The sequence below is a fragment of the Danio rerio genome, chromosome 22, assembly GCF_052040795.2.
Source record: "Danio rerio strain M-AB ecotype USA chromosome 22, GRCz13ab, whole genome shotgun sequence".
Classification (NCBI taxonomy): domain Eukaryota; kingdom Metazoa; phylum Chordata; class Actinopteri; order Cypriniformes; family Danionidae; genus Danio; species Danio rerio.
In genome coordinates, this window is record NC_141042.1 from 33,706,914 (window position 1) to 33,727,500 (window position 20,587).

General features: G+C 34.9%; 2 protein-coding genes across 2 annotated transcripts in view; both read right to left on the reverse strand.

Moving 5' to 3' along the window:
• Window positions 1-2,402, reverse strand: part of si:dkey-49n23.1 — a 115,968-nt gene extending 113,566 nt beyond the window's left edge. Inside the window, exon 1 of the mRNA XM_087304619.1 lies at window positions 2,283-2,402. The gene's annotated coding sequence lies outside the window, so the exon portion shown is untranslated. The remainder of the gene's footprint in view (window positions 1-2,282) is intronic.
• A 4,556-nt stretch (window positions 2,403-6,958) lies between these two features.
• Window positions 6,959-20,587, reverse strand: part of ssuh2.1 (ssu-2 homolog, tandem duplicate 1) — an 18,278-nt gene continuing 4,649 nt past the window's right edge. Inside the window, exons 2-12 of the mRNA XM_087304638.1 lie at window positions 16,203-16,298; window positions 15,385-15,454; window positions 14,978-15,107; window positions 14,805-14,865; window positions 12,039-12,163; window positions 10,389-10,451; window positions 10,230-10,309; window positions 10,050-10,142; window positions 9,816-9,921; window positions 7,712-7,819; window positions 6,959-7,459 (exon numbers count right to left, since the gene is read on the reverse strand). Coding sequence (XP_087160764.1) covers window positions 7,325-7,459; window positions 7,712-7,819; window positions 9,816-9,921; window positions 10,050-10,142; window positions 10,230-10,309; window positions 10,389-10,451; window positions 12,039-12,163; window positions 14,805-14,865; window positions 14,978-15,107; window positions 15,385-15,454; window positions 16,203-16,298 — 1,067 coding nt within the window. The 3' untranslated portion in view covers window positions 6,959-7,324. The remainder of the gene's footprint in view (window positions 7,460-7,711; window positions 7,820-9,815; window positions 9,922-10,049; window positions 10,143-10,229; window positions 10,310-10,388; window positions 10,452-12,038; window positions 12,164-14,804; window positions 14,866-14,977; window positions 15,108-15,384; window positions 15,455-16,202; window positions 16,299-20,587) is intronic.

The following is a 20,587-nucleotide window of genomic DNA, read 5'->3' on the forward strand; positions in this document are numbered from 1 at the left end:
AAAAATAAACTGAAAAACTGATAAACTCTACGATATCCATTAGCTTCAAAAACACAGATTTCCTTGCAACACATAAAAAAACACTTTAAAAAAACCCTATACCTATACCTTAGAAACAGTATAACAAAACATTTTTGCGGTTTCAATATGGAAAACAATTATCAAGATTGCATTTTAGCTATATCGCCAATCCTTAACGTGATTGGTCCACTTATTGTATGTTAAATGAACTCTTTCAATAGATAACCAATTTTTGAAGTGTCCACTTCTTACAGATATGGAATTTGAAATTGGAATTTATAAGAAAAATTTAAATCCTTTCTTGAACTTCTTGATCCTTTCTTCTCAGCACAAAAAACAGAACATGGTTTTGGATTCTATGAATGTTTTATAAGTGATTTTTTTTTCTGTTGAGCAGAAAAGAAAACCAGTAGCCATTAACAGTCATAGGAAAAAATAAACAATGAAAAACAATGGCTACCAGCTACTTCTTAAAAATATTGTACTCTTGAGTATAAGTAAGAAAAGAAGTCGGGGGAGAGAAAATACTGACATAATTTTTAAGTGAACTATCCCTTTAAGAAACAAAGTTTTTTTAAAGTCTATGAATGAAGTTTTGTGTGAACAGACTTCCAGTAGGGGGACAGAAATCTCACAGATTTAATTCAAGTATCTTAATTTGTGTTTGGAAAATTGGTTTGGAACAACTTGAGAGTGTTACTAAATGATGGCAGAAATGTTCAAAAATAAAATATTACCAGATATCTATACACATGCAAATTAAACCACAGTGATTTCAGATCATTTTAGAATGTTTCTATATATGGGTGGAAATTTACAGCATGTGTGAGGACGGAAACAAACAAATCAGAGTGACACAATATGTGGAGCAGCAAACAGGAAAAGGAAAGAATCAGACAATGAACATCACACTGACGTCCAAACATTTAAATACATTCAATGTACGTCCTGTCCTGTGTACAAGCTGAGTAAGGATACACTGTAAATACTGTAAAAACAAGATAAAAGGTCTGAATTGACTAAGTGGTTAACCGATAAACAAGGGTTAATTCCCAAACTTAAATACAACCTTCATGTTAATAAATTCATTCTGATATCACATTTCAGGAATTGCTTTTTACTTCAGTTTAACAGATACTTCACTTCTTAAACTCTTTTAAACAGATTCAATATATTGTCCTTCAAGATTTACTTGACAGTAAACAGTAATTCTACTGTCAATACTGTATTTATCTTATCTATAATAATCATTCATTCATTTTCCTTCACCCTAGTCCCTTTATTAATCAGGGGTCATCACAGCGCAATGAACCACCAACTTATCAAACATATGTTTTACACAGCGGGTGCCCTTCCAGCTGCAACCTAGTACTGGGAAACACCCATACACACTCACATTCACAGACATACACTATGGCCAATTTAGTTTATTCAATTTACCTATAGCAGAGCACCTGGAAGAAACCCCCGCCAACACAGAGAGAACATGTAAACTCCACACAGAAATGCCAACTGACCCAGTCAGGACTCAAACAAGTGTCCTTCTTGCTGTGAGGCGACAGTGCTAACCACTGAGCCACCGTGTCGCCTATAACAATCATTATTTTGTATATTATTCAAACAAACAAAACAAAATAGTTGTATGTTCCACATATTTTTGACAAAATTCACCTCAAGTTGGCAGGTTTTATTTCGGAAATGTGGCAAACATACCCCAATATTGCTAATATAGGCTCCTGTAGTCCTGTAAACATCTTCAGGTTAATAATAATAAAATAAAAATAAAAAAAACTTTAGTCTGTTGTCTCAAACATCCATATAAAGCAAAAATGCAATCCATTCTCAGAGAAAACAGAATAAAAAATATTCTTAAAATAAAAAGCAACATCGCCTATTAATAATAAAATAATCAAACAAACAAAGAATGGCAAACCTCCATTAGGTTTAAGTTAACAAACTTACAAATATAGCCTATATTTTAAACTAATTTCCAACTATTTTACCTCACGTGCAGTTTTACTTAAATATGGTAAAAAGTAGGCTAGACTACAAATTTGCATGGTTCTTAATAAGTCTATTTGTTAATAAAATTTCACATGATTTTGCTATCAAAATACCATAATATTTTCATATGACATCATCAATAGGTTGCATATTTAAAGCTGTCTTGATGACATAAACAACATTTAAATCTGAAATAAATACTACAGTTTAACATCCAAAGTTGACGGAATAATCAAAAACATCATTAAAAAGCCTACCGAATTTTGTTCCCGGTCGTCTTTCCTCGTTCTGGACACTTTTTATTCCACTTTCTGGCGAAATGTCACTGATATGAGTGTCGTGAAGATGCGCGGGCGCGTGTGTGCACGCCTTGACTAGAAACACACCGGCAGCGCGCGAGACAGACACAGACGGACACTCCTCCTCTGATCCTTCAAACTCCTGTCACATCCGTCCACAAGTTCTCATGGCGCTCTCTGAGGTGTTATTTAAGCATGTGTGTAGCTTCTCTGCCAGCAAACAGGCCAGTACAACTTCAAAACATATTAGGCGACTTGTGTGGACAGATAAGTTTATCTTGTAGATATTGTAAAGGGGATTACTACCAAAGCCATTCCACGGCACTGGTGATATTTTCAACAAACAACTAAATAAAGAAAAAATATATGTATGAAAAATAATGCTTCCAAATGGCGTCTTTCCATTGAAATTACAGAATAAATATTTATATTGACTGAAGAACCTTTAAGTTCTGAAAGGGATAGTTCACCCAAAAATGAAAATTTACTCACAATTTACTCTTCCTTAAGTGGTTATAAACCTTTATGAGTTTCTCACTTGTTGAACACAAACATATTTTAATGAAAGCTAAAAAAGTGTGACCATTGGCATCCATAGTAGGACAAATACTACAGAAATCAATGTTACCAGTTTCTAACATTATTCAAATATCTTCTTTTGTGTTTAACAGAAGAAAAAACTCAGGTTTAGAAGAAGTTAAAAATGGCAGTGGCGCAGTAGGTAGTGCTGTCGCCTCACAGCAAGAAGGTCGCTGAGTCCCTGGTTCGAACCTTGGCTCAGTTGGTTTTTCTGTGTGGAGTTTGCATGTTCTACCTCCCTTTGCGTGGGTTTCCTCTCGATGCTCCGGTTTCCCCCACAGTCCAAAGACATGCAGTACAGGTGAATTGGGTAGGCTAAATTGTCTGTAGTGTATGAGTGTGTGTGGATGTTTCCCAGAGATGGGTTGTGGCTGGAAGGGCATCTGCTGCTTAAAAACTTGCTGGATAAGTTGGCGGTTCATTCCGCTGTGGCAGCCCCGGATTAATAAAGGGACTAAGCCGACAAGAAAATTAATGAATATATATATATATATATATTTACCTTTTATTTATAGCCATTTTTCATGCACCCAAGGGCAACTTACATACTGTAGCACCCACGTCATAAAAACACAAGCAGTGAAAAGCAATAGACAGGATATTATACCAGCAAATCATTAAAAGTTCTCCTAAACACACTAAAAAAAATTTGTTTTTTTTTTGTCAGAGATTTAAAATTAGAAATAGTGTCCACCTGGTGAATGTGCAAAGGTAGGGAGTTTAATGCCTTTGGTGCTAAAGGTAAAAGGCGTACCACGGAATTACTTCATCTTAAAGTTTGGAACAAATAACAACTCAGAAGAAGATGATCTCAAGCGCAAAGTAGTGTACAAATGAGGATCAGAAAAACAGAGAGGTGGCAAGTTATGATGATAATATTTATAGATAGATACATTGTGATAGTGACAGGTTTGATGTCATATTTACAGGACTGCACAGAGTAACTGAGATGACATCTATTGAAATCTGACATGGATGAAAGAATAAAACTTTGTAACAGGGTTGACAGCAACGGGTTTGACTATTCAATTTCATTTATTAATTGCTGGCCCATAGTTCAATAAACAATTACAAAGGCAGCTGTTAAAGTTAAAAGTTAATTGTCTATAGTTTTACTTTGAAAATTGGTAATAGTATTGACATTACATGTTATCAGACAAACCTTATAAAATATACAAAATATAGCATTATGTTAAGGAGAGAATACTTATACTTTAAACAATATACAAATGTAGCTACTATTCTGCCGTTAATTTCCCACTTAAGTCCCACTGAAAAAAAAAAATAAAAATTTGGTGGACAGGCCAAAAGTTGTACCTTTATTTGCCTAAATAAAATTGTTATTATTAAAAATAATTAAATTAATAGTTTATATAAATATATAATTAATTTAAATAAAGAATTAGATGTAATATCAATGCAAAAAAAAAAATGCAAATTACGATTTGCAGTTCAAACTTTATTAACTTTTAGTTGTCTATATCTTACTATTTCTTAAAACTTATATTGTTTTGTTGCTTTTTTTCTGTTAAATATATTCTGCAAAGTACAAATTGTAAATCATATTTTAAGTAACCACAAGATATATCACATCATATTGAAATTAAGATCTTTTCCCTTTTGTATATTTATCACTATTTATTGAGAGTTAAAAAAAAATAAAGAAAAAGTAACTCCCGAATTATATTTCCTTACTAGACTCAGAGTATTGTGAGTTAATGTAATAACTTTTTTCCTAAATTCTCACTTCAAAAGAACAGCTTTGTAAACTTTTCAACCACGTAAAGCAATGCTTCCATCTGTTGGTTACATGTGGAATTGTATTAGCCTACATGCCTAAAAGTCCAATGCAATGTAATAATAAATAATATCAGCCAGATTCAGCCAGATTCATTCACAAAGAAAGACACGATTGGGGCACTATAAATCAAACAAACAGATTAAAAACAATTATTGTATAATTGTAAAATGTATCGGGTGAGGCAGTGGTGCAGTAGGTAGTGCTGTCGCCTCACAGCAAGAAGGTTGCTGGATCGCTGGTTCGAATCTCGGCTCAGTTGGCGTTTCTGTGTGGAGTTTGCATGTTCTTCCTGCCTTCGCGTGGGTTTCCTCCGGGTGCTCCGGTTTCCCACACAGTCCAAAGACATGCGGTACAGGTGAATTGGGTAGGCTAAATTGTCCGTAGTGTATGAGTGTGTGTGGATGTTTCCCAGAGATGGATTGCGGCTGGATGGAAAAAATTGCTGGATGAGTTGCCGGTTCATTCCGCTGTGGCGACCCCTGATTAATAAAGGGACTAAGCCGACAAGAAAATGAATGAATGTAAAATATATCTTACAAATTGTATATCCACAAAGGCAAGTTCACCAAACCAACTCTGCTTTTTTTATTTAAAACATTTTCGACATTTGTTTAACAACTTCAGTTTGTAATGACTTTAACTTATCTACATTCTTTTGCTTTAACTTGTATGCATACTGATGTAAAATTGTAGATCTTACCCTTATGTTTTTGTGCAGTTATTCTTCTTTAGCCTCATTTAACGAACGATTCTGAAGTTTAATGTAACTTTGGCGTTCTCCGCTGGTCATACCCTAGTATAACACAGTCCATGGACAGCCTCTGTGCATTACAAGTTAATTCAACAATTTTACATTCATTCATTTTCCTTCGGCTTAGTTTCTTTATGTATACCCTTAGTCCCTTTATTTAGTTATACCACCAGGGGCCGCCCCTCTTAAATGCGAGTCTGTTCTGTGCTTTCGCTTTGTTTAGCATTGAAAACACTTTGAAATAAATATAAAAAGTCCCGAGTTACATTTCCTGCATGCTTTCTCAATTATCTGTACTCTGTAGAAATCATTCTAATATGATAATTTGCTCAAAAACATTTCTTAAAATGACTGATGTTGGGGCGGCATGATGGCTTAGTAGTTAGCACTGTCACCTCACCTCACAGCGAGAGGGTTGGTTCAAGTCTCAACTGGGCCAGGAAGCATTTCTGTGTGGAGTATGTTCTCCTCGTGTTGGTGTGGATTTCCTCTGGGTGGCTGTAGTGTATGAGTGTGTGTGCGAATGAGTGTGAAAGGGTGTGTCCCAATACTGGGTTGCAGCTGAAAGGGCATCTGCTGTGTAAAAAATATGCTGGAATAGTTGGCGGTTCATTCCACTGTGGTGACTTCTGAAATAGAGACTAAGCCGAATAAATGAATGAATGAATGAATGAATAATCAATGTTGAAGAGTATATCATATTTCTCCTTGTGAAACGTGATTTTCACACAAAGATAACCACATGAAAACCAAAATGAAGATTAAAGTGTAAACCAAAAGAGGAAGTAGAACAGGAACTGAGGCTAATGTGTCTACCACAGACAGTAATATCTCACTTAGCTTAATTCACACTTTCAAAAAGCAAAAAAAAAAAAAAAAAAAAAAAGTTTATTGGCACATTTACTACATTTATGTGAACTTAAAGTCAGAATTATTAGCGCCCCACCCTCGTTTAATTTTTTTTGTTTAACAGGGCAAGGAGAAAGCATGGGAAAAGTCTTATTTGTTTTATTTCAGCAAGAATAAAAGCAGTTATTAATTTTTAAAAACCATTTTAGGCAAAATTGTTAGTCCCTTTATGCTATCTTTTTTTCCGAAAATCTACAGAACAAACCATCATAATACAATTACTTGCCTAATTACACTAACCCTTCCTAGTTTCCCTAATTAACCTATAGTTAAGCCTTTAAATGTCACTTTAAGCTTTATAAAAGTGTCTTGAAAAATATCTAGTCAAATATTACGTACTGTCATCATGACAAAGATAAAATAAATCAGATTTTAAAAATGAGTTATTAAAACTATTATGTTTAGAAATGTGTTGAAGAAATCTTCTCTCCGTTAAACAGAAATTGGGGGAAAAAATAAACTGGGGGACTAATAATTGTGACTTCAACTGTAAGTCTGATCTCCTTCTCAGTACGTCATTATTGCCCTGTTTGTATATAAACTGATAAACAATACCAGCATTGATATCATAATAAAAAAGTACAATTTTCTCAATTCATAAATCAGCACTTTTATTTTTTGCTTTACTTAAAAATATTCTTCAATACTCTGTTTTGAGTCCTAATGTAACCCCAAGTAGTGTGGTTCAACAGTGTAAATATAAGAATGAAATGTGCATGTTTCTTCATTAATAAATATACATTTTCATTATCGCATTAAATTATGATAATAAAGAATTCAGTTACAACACACTCATATGAGAGAATTAAAATAAGGCCACTAAGCATTTAGATATTTAACAAGTAACACAATATATTACAATATAAACTGTGTATATTGTGTAATTTACAAATTTAAAAAAACAAATTGTATGAATAAATGCAAAATAATTTTGATTAATACACAAAATAAATACAGCTATTATAAAATGCTGCAGGAAGAAGGGTATTTGGTAGTGTGAACCTTGTTTTCTCGGCCGAAAACAAAGTAATCGTAGTCTTTTCCACTGTAAGCGTAGTACACATGAGTGAGAGGAACCAGCTCAATGATTTGTCGCTGTAAGAAAAGTAGACTGTATTAGTTGTGATAATAGCACAATCTAAAAACCTACTATTTTAACAAACAAAATAAAAGATGAAGGTCAAACTCTTTCAAATAGGCTTCAATACGCCACTTTTTAATTGTTCATGACATTTGCTTCACCTAGTGGTTATGTGTGGTATTGCATTCTTAATCTTCTTTGTGAGCCACATATAATTTCATATATTTAAGTTACTTTGACTTGTTTTTGCCACAGTTTCTGCTCACCTGCTGCAGGATGCGGCTCACGGCAGAATATTTCAGCAGGTGATTCTGAATTGCTCCTTTTGAGGCATCACAAATGTCATGGTCAGGAAATCCCTGTATCGGATAAACCTGCAAACATGCATTATGCCTTAAAATATATACATTTCCGTGCACACTGATACAGGAGACACATTTAAGATACATATTTCGGAGTCATCAAATGAAAGAAGAACTCATATTAACTGCACTGGAACATTTTATGTTGTGACTTTTGAAATGCTTAACCATCAGAGGAGCCTGCAGCCGTACGGCTGTACGCATACCAACCATGAAAGGTTGCGAATTAATGCTGCTTTTCTATTGATTTTTTTATTTTGACATAATTTAAATTGACTATTAAACATCATACACTACGATATATTGACAAAGCAAGAAAGAATGAATAAATAAAGGTGTGCGTATGTGTGTTTTAAAGTGTGTATGTACTTGGATGGTGGGAGATGGGTAAATAAATCTATTGGCTTTAATTTTGTTGGCATTTTTTCTGCACACTGAAAATTACAATTTTGATGGCTATTGTTTAAAACCAGGTTCAAAATGAGTAAACACTTTCTAAAACACCTAAACTTAATTGAGACATATGCCAAAAGGCATTTAACACCTGAGCCGGGGGAATTCCAGGCCCAGCCCATGTCTCTTTCATCGGACAATCTAGATCCATCTGCGCAGTCTCCTCGCATGGAACTGCTAACATTCAATGTGTTTTAAAAATTTTACCTGACAGACTGACACAAATATGCAGACTTCTCCGATCTCATGAATTTCTGAGTTTTCTCACCCTTCCAACCAAGTTTTTTTTGTTTGAGGTAATCTTGGAACACGTTCAGTGCTGCTGGGAATTTTTTTTAAAAGCCTGTCCTTCTTATTCAAATAACTTGATTAAAAAAAAAAAAAAAAAAAAAATTATATATATATATATATATATATATATATATATATATATATATATATATATATATATATATATATATATAAAACTAATATACAAATTATACAAAAACAAAATTGGTTTCAAAAAGATGTTTTTTTACAGGAATATATACAAATTATATTTTAGTTTAAACCAGTCCACTACTCAGCTGTGCGAGTGGATGATTTGTTGGGTTAAGCGGAAAGTACGGATTTAAGTAATGGTTGACTGTAGTTGTTGTATCCCAAACCTCTGTCATATATTTGCATATTTTTTTTATCTTAAAGATTACATCTTAAACATCTGATTTTTCCTTGGTGCTGGTGTGCTTTTATTTTGTCCATCTCATTCACGGCAAGTTCAGGTGTTTAAGCAACCCTGGCAGGAAAATGCAAGGAAAAAGAACATTTCTTAATATTTAAAAAGGAGACATTAGTTTCATCCTATCAATGTCATAACAAATGCCTTTAAATAATGTAACCTTTTACAGCAAGCATCAGTGTTTCTTGAGATAAGAATAAGGGATGATAGTGCTGGATATTTGTGTATGCAATATAATCCTGCAGGTGCCCCTGCCCAAAATAACCATAATTTCTGAATTTACATTTTATTTAATCTAAAAATTTATTCATTACATAATTTTGACATATTCAAATGAATTTGGAATGGAAACAGGAGATCACTATTATGAGTATTTGCGTTGCAATTCCGGCACTGGCCATGGATATTAGCATTACAACATTAACAGAGACATTGTTTTTAAAGCGTTGTTTTTTTAGCGTCACAGTGACATGAGGTAAGAATGTTTCACCTTAGAAAATGAAAAAATATACATTGAAAATTGCCGTTAATGATGATGAAGATCGTCTATATGCTAAGTTATAAAATATTTATTACAATAAGAGTGTAATCTTTTTTTTTTCTTTTGCACACTTTTTAGCTTACCGTTTGTATAAACCTATTTTACAACAAATACCATTCAAACGAAGAGTCATTCAGCAAAACCATTATTTGTGGTTACCGTTCCACTACTACAAAGTAAAAGCATGGCTAATTATCACAGAGTAGTATTTGAGGCTTTGGAAAACTGCGAACATGAGGGTTAATAAAATATCTGACTCTGAAATATAAAAGAATGACTGAATCATTTTATACCAGGAGGTTTTCGTCAACAAAGAAAGCTTCTCCAGAAACCTTCTCAAACTTCTTCAGTGGAAATTCAGGCACTCGGTCAGGTATAAACTCAAACACCTGATTCTTCCTGTGAAACATTGTATGTTACTCAAAGATAACCACAAGAAAACTTAATTAACAGGCAAATACCAAAACAAGAACTGAAACTATCGTGTCTACCACAGACAAGAAAAGACATTTTATTTGCACATTTACCAGGTAACAGTGAGCTGTATGAAATGCATAAGCTTTCTTTGTCCATTACACGTGAGGCAGTCTTTGCAACCCTTTCCATGACAAGACAAACACCTGAAAAATCAAATGTTTTTTCTTATTATTATTATTTCACACAAAGACGTAAAACACATTTGAGATTGAGTTAATCCCTCAAATCACCTTTTTCTACCCCGCCCGTGGCAGTTTGTGCACCTTCGGTTGCGACCGTGACCAGATCCGTGACAGAACATACAGCGGGTCTGAATTGGTTTTGGAGATTTTTCTCAGTCAGTAGAATAAAATGCTGTCAGAAGTAATTTGATAAATAAACTTGCTTACCATTCCTCGTCCGCGGCAGTGTGTACATCTCACTTTGCCATTTCCATGACAACAGTAGCAGGGCTGCAATTACAATGCAATTTTGTGACAGGCATAGAAAAATGAAAATAAAAGCAACCCAAGCTCATTCTGAAAACGTAACTGAAACCTGAAACGTTTCTGGAGACAGCAGAAAATGTCCCGGGGGGGGGGTACGTACGGCTGTGTTTATTTTTTTCAAGCGAACGCTGCGGGGCGGAGTGACGCTGTTCCCTTTCGCGCTTGCCTTACCTTACCTCCTTGTGGAGGGCTTCCCCGCTGCTACCCGTTTGTCCACTCAGCTCACCGTGTACGTCGGCAGGCTCGAGATACAGAGAGGAGTCGACCACGGCGACCGGTTTCGAGTCCGGGGAAGAGTGGTTCCAGCAATCAGGTAAGACAAAAACAAAATCGCAAAAATTAAGTGAACGAGTTTCGTGACAGGGTGAGAAAGTGGTGAAATCCGTAAACGCGGTAGAAAAAAAAAATCGGTGCTTTTATTTTTTTGGACAGCTTTTGTAAACTGTCGCTCGGGTTTAGGGAAGCGAGCGGGCGGGCGGTTCGATCGGTAAAATTGGTTGGGTTCAGGGAAGGAGAAGGGCGGATCGGCTGATTGGCCGGTCGCGTAGTCAATCATCCGGTCAGTCGGACAGCAGCCTCCGGTGGGTTCACGCGAGAACAGCGCAGGCGCAAACCGCACTCGCGAGAGGCGTCTGAGGTGCGAAAAAGCGGCCTCTCGCAGATTTGCAAAAACAAAAACTGCAGCCGTATGTACCCGCCGGGATGTATTCCGCGGTCTCCAGAAACGTCCGCGGGACTACGTTTCCACAATGAGCCTGGGTTAAATAAAAGTCTGACTAAGGGTGTTTGGTGCACTAAGGAATATTTTAAAAACGATTTTTAGATAAAATCTTAAAAACACAAGCAACCAATCAGCAGCAAGAGGCATGACAGTGAATAGATAGTAAATAGGAGTGGAGTCTTGTTTTCCTATGCTTTCAAAATTAGAGTTGTCACGATACTGGAATTCGGTACCAATCGATACTGAAGTTTTAAAATGGTCAATTTCCCACTAAAATTTGAGCACTGTTGAGCACGTTCTTAAACAGCGCTGATTTGCCATTGTGTTCACATGCTCAACAGAAATGACTGTGATTGGCTGTGAAGGTTATCAGTTCACAGAACTCACCACTGTTTACTGAGTGTAACTACAGATACAGGGACACTGGAGCATTTTAAAGTCACGTCGATCAACTGGTATGTCTATAAGCAGATATACGAGTGATCTGCTGATGAATCGCGGCTTTAAAATCCTCCAGTGTCCCTGTATCTGTGGTTACACTCAACAGTGGTGAGTTGACGACCTTCATGGCCAATCACAGTCATTTCTGTTGAGCATGTGAACACAATAGCAAATCAGAGGTGTTTAAGAATGTGTTCAACACCGCTTAAAATGGACTTTTTAAAAATTCCAGTATAGATTGGTACTGAATTCCAGTATCATGATAACACTAGTCAAAATTCAACATTGTTTGGCAAAATTGGCTTTGTGCAACTTTAAGAGCACTAGGTCTGATAGGCTTAACTTTGAGCTGGTTTTAATTAGTAAGTAATGTATGTAAATTTAGATACCTTTATAAATGAAGAGTGTGGGACTCTGACTTTCTGAATGGAGTCAGTGAATTTGGGTGGGTAAGAGACCTGGATGTGCCATGGTAATGGACTCACTCCATTCTGAGGCCCGTCCACATACTGACCTGAGACGGATGAAGAGGTTTTGTTTTATTAATTAAGCTTTGGAATGTTTTAAAGTTATGTATCTGTTTGTACAAATCGGATTAGGCTCACAAACCATATATCCAGGTGTTACTTTAGCAAACATCAACAGTCAAGGCTGAAATTTTTCATACCCCTGCAAATTGTGACACAAAGGGCCCTATCATACACCCGGCACAATGTAGCGCAAGACGCGACGCAGTTGTTGTTTGCTAGTTTCAACTTGGCGCAAGAGTCGTTTTGAAGTTTTGCGCCACGCTTTTAAATAACAAATGCATTTGCGCTCATGTGTGCCCATATGCGTTCTAGTCTAAAAAAGGAGGCGTTTTGAGGCGCATTGCTGGTGCATTGCTATTTTGAGAAACTATAATAGTCTGTTCTATAGACCAGAACAAAGCCTGTCTAAAGTCCAGCGCAGAGCGCGTTAGTTGTGCGCCTCGCTTACACATTGCTTAATACACACAAGATGTAGAGCAATACACAAATATTTTTACATATGAAAAATAATTTTAAAAATTGATGATATATATAGGCAGGGCTTGACATTAACCTTTTTAATCACCGGCCACTGTGGCTAGTAGTTTTCCAATGTTACTAGCCACTCTCTATTTTCACTAGCCATAATTTTGTTGTTGGGAAAATATATTTTATATGCAAAAATTTGACTTTGACATGCTAAAATTACTTGCATGTCAAAATTACATTGTCTCCATGCCTCCTCATTCATTTCACTTTTTGTTTGTTGAGTATGAGCTTGTTTAATGAGCATGAGCAAATGGGTTGTGGTTTCATAGTGTTATATTGCAATTAGTTTTTATTTTACATGACTTTTCAGAGCTCAAAGATAAGGATTTACCAAATTTATCTCTATAAGCACATGAAACAATAATTATTTCTTAGCCACAAATTTTAAATGTCAAAACAATCAAAATATAGCTGTATACTATACTTTTTATTTAATAAAACATTTCTTAAAAAAGAAAGAAAAGCAATTGACTATTTAAAAATAGTAGTTGTCACGTATCAAAAATATGCACAGTAATCTGTCGTGGCTAAAGATCTCTCGGATCTCCAGTCAACAGCATATAAATCGAGAGTTAATCTCCCATTAAAGTAATGTCGTAAAAAAAGATCATTAAACCATTTTAACAAAATAAAAGAAAATAAAAGTTTAAGCAAATGAAAGAAGGTGAAAAAACATACCGTGTTTGATAATGAAAGGATGATCACATGCACACGGTTAATTTTAGGCCAATTAATAATCTGTTTAAAGTGAAAGCAACCAGTGCTGCTTACAAAAAGACACATTTTAAGCGCTTGAAAGCAGCAGGACCGTGAGTGCATGTTCATCACTTTTTGTCTAGTCTATTTGAAAGAGAGCCGATCATAGTTGCGTTTCCAGACCCTGTTCGAGACACGGTTGCCTCACGAAAAGAAAACGAGAGTGCGCACGTGTTTTAGGAAGACGCACATCACATCAGCTGTTAGCGCATCCTCTCATTCGGTATTCACTTGCTTTCTTCTGCTCGCGTGATCACAATTATTCTACTTCTCAAGTCTAAGATCATATTTGCACTCATATTGGGTCATCCTTATATTGTCGAACCCTGCTTTTAAGAAAACTACAATTTAAAAATTATTTTCAACCAGCCAAAGTGGCTAGTGGAGTGACTGTCTAACCCGCCAAAGCTGAAATCTACCCGCATTTGGCGGGTTGGCAGGTGTTAATGTTAAGCCCTGTATATAGGATAAAATAAGGATATATATATATAGGATAAAAATACAAAGGATTAAAATATTACAAAACATTATTTTCTAGCCTACATAAACTTAAAAACCATACTTTCATGCCTTCTTCATCTTGGAGGCTTTTTCAGTTTATTCGTGACAATTTGCTTTTGTATAATGTTATTATTATTAGCAGTATTATTTATTATATGCATATATATGATATATTATATAACAAGCTTAGATTTGCTCACCTCCATATGGGGCACAGCATGTGTATTATGATGTAACTCAGTGTTTTGACCACACTTTGTTATTGTTGTTCATTTATTTGTTTGCTGGAAATTAGAACTCAATTTAGAAACAGTTTTGAATCAAATGTTTGAGCTTAACAAACTAAATGAATTATTTATAGGCTAATTGATGTCTGTGCGTACAAGGTTTCCCTATCTACCAGAGCGAAAGTGAAAGTAGACAATGAGAAGGCCTTATCTCTCATTCTCGCGCTGCAGATGCTCTGTAACTGTTGTCTCTCAATTGAATCGTTCGGTTTTTCCACTTACAAAGTCGCCATGTAATAATCAAAAGCACCATGGCGCGTAACGCGTAAAACACTATCGGTTGGGTTTTAGCTAGGTCAGTCGATCACTCAGTCAGTCAACACCGGCCTCTGGTGGATTTACAGGAGAATGCCGCAAATAGCACTCGGGAGAAATTTGAGATCTCAGAACGCGTACACAGCGGCCCCTGGCAGATTTGTAAAAAACAAAAACTACAAAAAAACATACCACCTGGGACTTATTTGGTGCTCTCCAGATAGTGATACATTTTCAAAGTGAGCCTGGGTTGAACATTTCTGTCAAAGTATAAATGTATACTGGTGTCTTCTGATACCTGTGTGTGGCTCTGATTCCCACGCACTCGATCTGGACTCGGTAAATGTTTCCAATCGGTACTGAAAAATGTTACAAGAGAAATTGCTTAGATTGTTCTCAGTATAAGTGCTTTAATATGTTATTTATAAATCTGCCCAGGTTAAAGTTGGATGATACTGTGGAGAGATTTACACGGTAAACTGTAAAAGGCTTCAGCTCTTTGAAGATCAGATTTTTGGCAGGCTTGCTGCTGTATGTCCATTTTTTACCAACGAACTGGAGAAGAGCATCTCTCGCAGTATCCTCTGAGACACTGGGCACCCTGATGGAAAAAATAAATCAATCTATACTCAAACAAATACTCAAATTCCCTGTTCAGTATGCAAATAATAAAATTTGTTCCTTAGCCAATGTTGAATATATTGTATTTGTACACTAAATAAAAATGGTATTCAAGTGAAAAATAATGTTTAATATCACAAAATACAACCATGCATGTTCAACATGTTATATCAGTTAGACCAGGAAGTAACAGTTTCAGATTATCACTTTTTACAGTGTAATTTTCGATATTGATATAATTGATATAATGTACTTACATGACATTTGGAACTGAGGCATTCTTGTCATTTTCGGGTTTAGGTACAAAGTCTGGTGGAGGAGGACAGTCTACAAACAAGCCCACAAACATAACAATCCTTATTATGTGAAGCAGCATAATTATAATAATAATGTAATAAAATTAATATAATAATAGTATCGTAATAATACTATTAATAGAAATAAAATATTGTTGCAATAGTGCCTTGAAGTATATACGTATATTATATATATTTATACAACAGTTCTGTTTGGTTCTTGAATCTGATTGGCTGATAGCCGTGACATTTTTGGCCAGTAACATCACACAAAGGCCTCTTCACCCTTCACCTCTGTGTATTACTCCGCCCACATACAGCCAGCAACAAGCAGAGAGACTCTCCAGTTTGACAAATATTACTGTTGTCATACAATAAAATGTACTTTTGAGGCCAATGCACGCCTCCCATCAGTGATGATATACAGCCATATCGCTACTTGTGTGATGTTATATATATTATTTTTATACTGTAAAAGAATATATAACAGTATCTTAGTAATAATCCCTCTGTGTTTATTACAGTACATTAGAACTTGTAATAAAAATAGCAATATTAAACTTATTTAATGTATAATATTGCATTAAAGCATTTTCAATAATACAACATAATTAGTTTCTTAATAAAAATATAATGCATTATTAAATTATAAATGGTCAAATATACAATTATATGTGTATTCTAATAATAGCACCATAAATTATTACTCTTAACAGCATCATGTTGATTGGTATCATTTTCATCTTTGTTTTGAGTTTTGAGTGTATTTGATCTTTCACCTCCGCCTGTGTTTTCCTCATAGCCTGAAACCGTGTCTAGCCATCCAGGAGGTGGAGCAGTCGGACCCTCCTCAGGAAGACCGGGGTCAAGAGTGTCTGCAGAAACACATCAAGACATTTATGACCCATATCCAAGACCAGCATCTTCCTCTATCAACATCCTCTGTTGATCCTAGGAACAAAAATACTATCCAAAAGCCATCGCCTTAAAATCTGCATCCAAATTTTCCAAATAGTTTATCCATGTTGATCCTTGAACATTATTAGGAATCCAGGAACATTTTCAAAACACTGTTAAGAATAGATCTTCCAAAAATGTAAAATGAGTAAGTAAACAGAAAATACTTGTTATTAGGGCTAGAAAATATTCAGTTCAAGTCATAAATATTAGACCCCCTGTATATTATTTTGCCCAATTTCTGTTTAACGGATTTTCAACACATTTCTAAAGATAATAGTTTTAATAACTTATTTCTAATCACTGATTTATTTTGTCTTTGCCATGATGACAGTACATAATATTTTACTAGAAATGTATCAAGATACTAGTAATCAGCTTAAAGTGACATTTAAAGGCTTAGTTAAGTTAATTAGGAAAGTCATTGCATAAAAAAACATGCTTAAGGATGACCTATAATATTGACCTTAAAATGTTTTTAAAATATATTTTACATTTTATTCTAGCCAAAATAAAACTTTCTCCAGAGGAAAAAATGCTGTGAAAAATCCTTGCCCGGTTAATCAATGTTTGGGAAATATTTAAAAAAAATAAAAATTACAAAAATAAATCACAGGAGGACTTAAAATTGTAACTTCAACTGTATATCACTAAATTATTGTTATTGTGATAATAGTACATGCATTAAACACATTACAGATATGCATTTTATGCATTGGTTGTTTATCTAAATTTGACTATTCAGATGGCGCCTATGGCCACTTTTTAGTCAAAGTTAATTTCATATGAAATGATGGTGTACACAATATTCACCAACATTTTAACATTTTATAAAAAATGAATCACTTCCTGGACATCAGATATTAGGCATGGATATATATATATATATATATATATATATATATATATATATATATATATATATATATATATATATTACGATCGTCGTTTTCGAAAATATTACTTCGCTTTGTAAACGTTCATTATTAGCATTTGTTGAGTTTACCCATACAGTTTGATAGAGCGATTGGACCCGGAAGCTAATCAAAGCCAGAATATCCACTGAGGTTATCACTCACACATAGGGCTCTATTTTGACGGTCCATGCGCAGAGTGCAAAACGCAGGGCGCAAACGCTTTCAGGGCGTGTCAAAACGCATTTTTGCTAATTTAAGCATGGGAAATCTGCCTTGCGCCGTGGCGCATGTTCTAAAAGGGTTGAGTTTATTTTCTTAATGAGTTATAGGTGTGTTTTGAGAATAAACCAATTAGAGTCTCATCTCCCATTCCCTTTAAGAGTCAGCTGCGTTGCACCAAGAGCGCATTCGCTATTTACAGGGCGCAAAGTAAGTCTAAGTGGAAAAAATGAGCATTTCACAAGCAAACAGTTAACAGTTTTTTAACAGAAAACTGTTAAACAGAGCATCTACTGCGTGAGAATGAGAGATAATGGAACACTTTCACTTTCGCTCTTGGATAGGGAAACCTTTATGCACAGACATCAATTAGTCTATAAATAAGTACTTTTGTTTGTTAAGCGCAAATATTTGTTTCAAAACTATTTCTAAATTCAGTTCTAATTTCTAGCAAACAAATGAATGAACAATAATAACAAAATGGGCTTGAAAACCTGAATTATATCCTAAAACACATGCTGTGCCCCATATGGCCTTAAACCTGACAGGTGAAAATCTAAGCTTGTTTTTAATAAAACAAATATAAATATAGATATAATAAATAATACTGCTAATAATAATAACATTTTACAAAAGCAAATTGTTATGAATGAACTGAAAAAGCCTCCCGAGATGAAGAAGACATATAAGCAGTGATTTTTCATGTTTATGTAGGCTAGAAAATAATATGTTTTGTAATATTTTAATCCTTTATATTTATATTCTATATCTATTCTTATTGTATCCTATATATATCCTTAATATTTAATTTTTTCATATGTAAAGATATTTGCCTATTGCTCTCTTGTGCGTATTAAGCAGTGCACATTGATACCGTTTTTAGTCTAAATTAGAATTAATTATATTTAAATTGAGTTAATTACTTAATTAGACCTGTTATCTTTGATATCATTGATATCATTGAATAAATTAATCACTTATAAACAGCTAAAAAATATATAACATATTTCTAAAGAAATGGCATATTGTAAGAAATATCGTTATAGCTATATTCAAATGACAATATCGCATATTTTATTGCGATATATCGCAATATCGCAGCCCTACTTGTTACTCACAAAGTCTGGTAATTGTTAATAGATGACTGTGATTTTTTTTGACCAGTTCCCTGTATAAAAATTCAAACCTAAAATTAAACACTTTTTGAATTTGCATTGTAAATCACTGTAACGCAACAGCAACAAAAGATAATGTCTTACATTTTTATCATAGTGATATTAGACTTAATCATTTAGCAGATGCTTTTGTCCAAATCGACTTACAATTGAGAAGGCAATTAGTGATTCAACAAGAAGAGTCAATGCACACATGAAATCCTAATTAAACAAAGGAACTGGTAGTTCTAGGTAGGATTGTCAAAGGTCCCATCAAATTAAAATTTTTTTTTTTTTTAGTTGTTAGTACCAGTATTGTTAGTGTTTAGGAAATCTATAAGCTTGTGTGCACAAAAACAGCAACAAAATGCTTGTTTACAGGATATAAAACCAGTATAAACATGTAAAGCTTGTAGTTTGTCACTTCCACCAAAATAGATCAACGGTTTTATTCACGTCACCCCATACTACTTCATACTTTCTCATCAAATAGAGACATATTAAATGCTCTCTAGTATCTGACATGCCCCACCCCCTTCAAGACACTTTACATTTGATGCACTTGTCCTCAACCACTCTCACTGGCTGTATTTTAAGAAGGGGAGGAGGAGCTACACTATGTCCCAACCTCTTATTATGTTTTGATTGCCACTACGTCAAATATCAAATAAAAAAGGCACATTGCGCAGTACTTTATGGGACCTATTAGTGCTAGAGTATAGAGGGGGTAGGTTTTTGAAGAGATCTAGATTGATTGTAAGACAATTGTCGGTCAAATAGTCAGAGAGATTAAAGAGTGTGTTTTCTACAGGTGGCTTGTCAAGCCCACTCACCTGTGTGAGGCACACTCGGAATTGCATAATGTTTTGAGGTTTTCATGTGGTGTGGTGGGGAGGAAAGGAGAAGGTGGGTCTTGGTTTTGGGAGGTTATCCATTTTGATAAATGTGCGTTAAATAACTTGCACTTGAATTTTATCACAGACAAGCTGCTCCTCCCATCATTCACTGCTATATTTTGAGGGCATTGTTTGTCTGGCACACAGGCCTCATTTTGCCCATTCTTCATGCTAAATCTGAAGTATGATCTCTGCTGAAGGAAACTCGCTCCAGCTGATATTTATAACCACTTGGCATTGTTCATGTACGTAACAAGATGTTTGTGTGTAGTATATTTAACTCAAAGCACCGAGGGAAAGCACCCTACTAATTAAATGAACCGCTGCCAAATACTGATTGCTAAAAAATGTGTTTATATTCTGTTGCCTAGCAATGCAGCATATTTTAAAGAGGACATACAGGGTGCCCATCTTAGTCCAAATACAGAGATTTGTACTTTTTTTTTATTTCCATGCTTATATATATATATTAATAATATAACCTAAAAAAATGTTAAAACAATGTTTTTAGCTTGAAAACCATTTTGCATGACTTTTAGGAGTGCTATGAGTGCTACAATGGATAATTTACCTTAGATTTTAAATAAAACACAAAGTATTTGGTGTCTGCGTAGCTGTGAAGAGCTCACTCTCTTATATTTGATAACTCAATAGCTAAAGTAAGCTTATTCTGTAAAACGTAGCTCTATATACATTTCTGGAGATTGCGAATTAAGTAGCCATGTACGTATGGCTGCATTTCGTTGTGCCTTTTCGCGCTTCCCTCAGTGTGAGCGGCTTTTTCGCTGTTTACCAGTTTGTCAAGTGGCTCGCCGCATACATTGCAAACTTGTGATATGGTTCGGAGTTGACAGCGATGATGGGGTTCGGTGAAAAACGGTTCCAGAAAGCGAGTAAGACAAAAACAAAAGTCAAAAAAATAAAATAAACAAGTTGATACCTGGTTTTTCCACCTGGGGATACTCATCCCAAGGCCCCCAGAGATTATGCAGTGACACTGATGAGGTTTAAGACCTGTGAA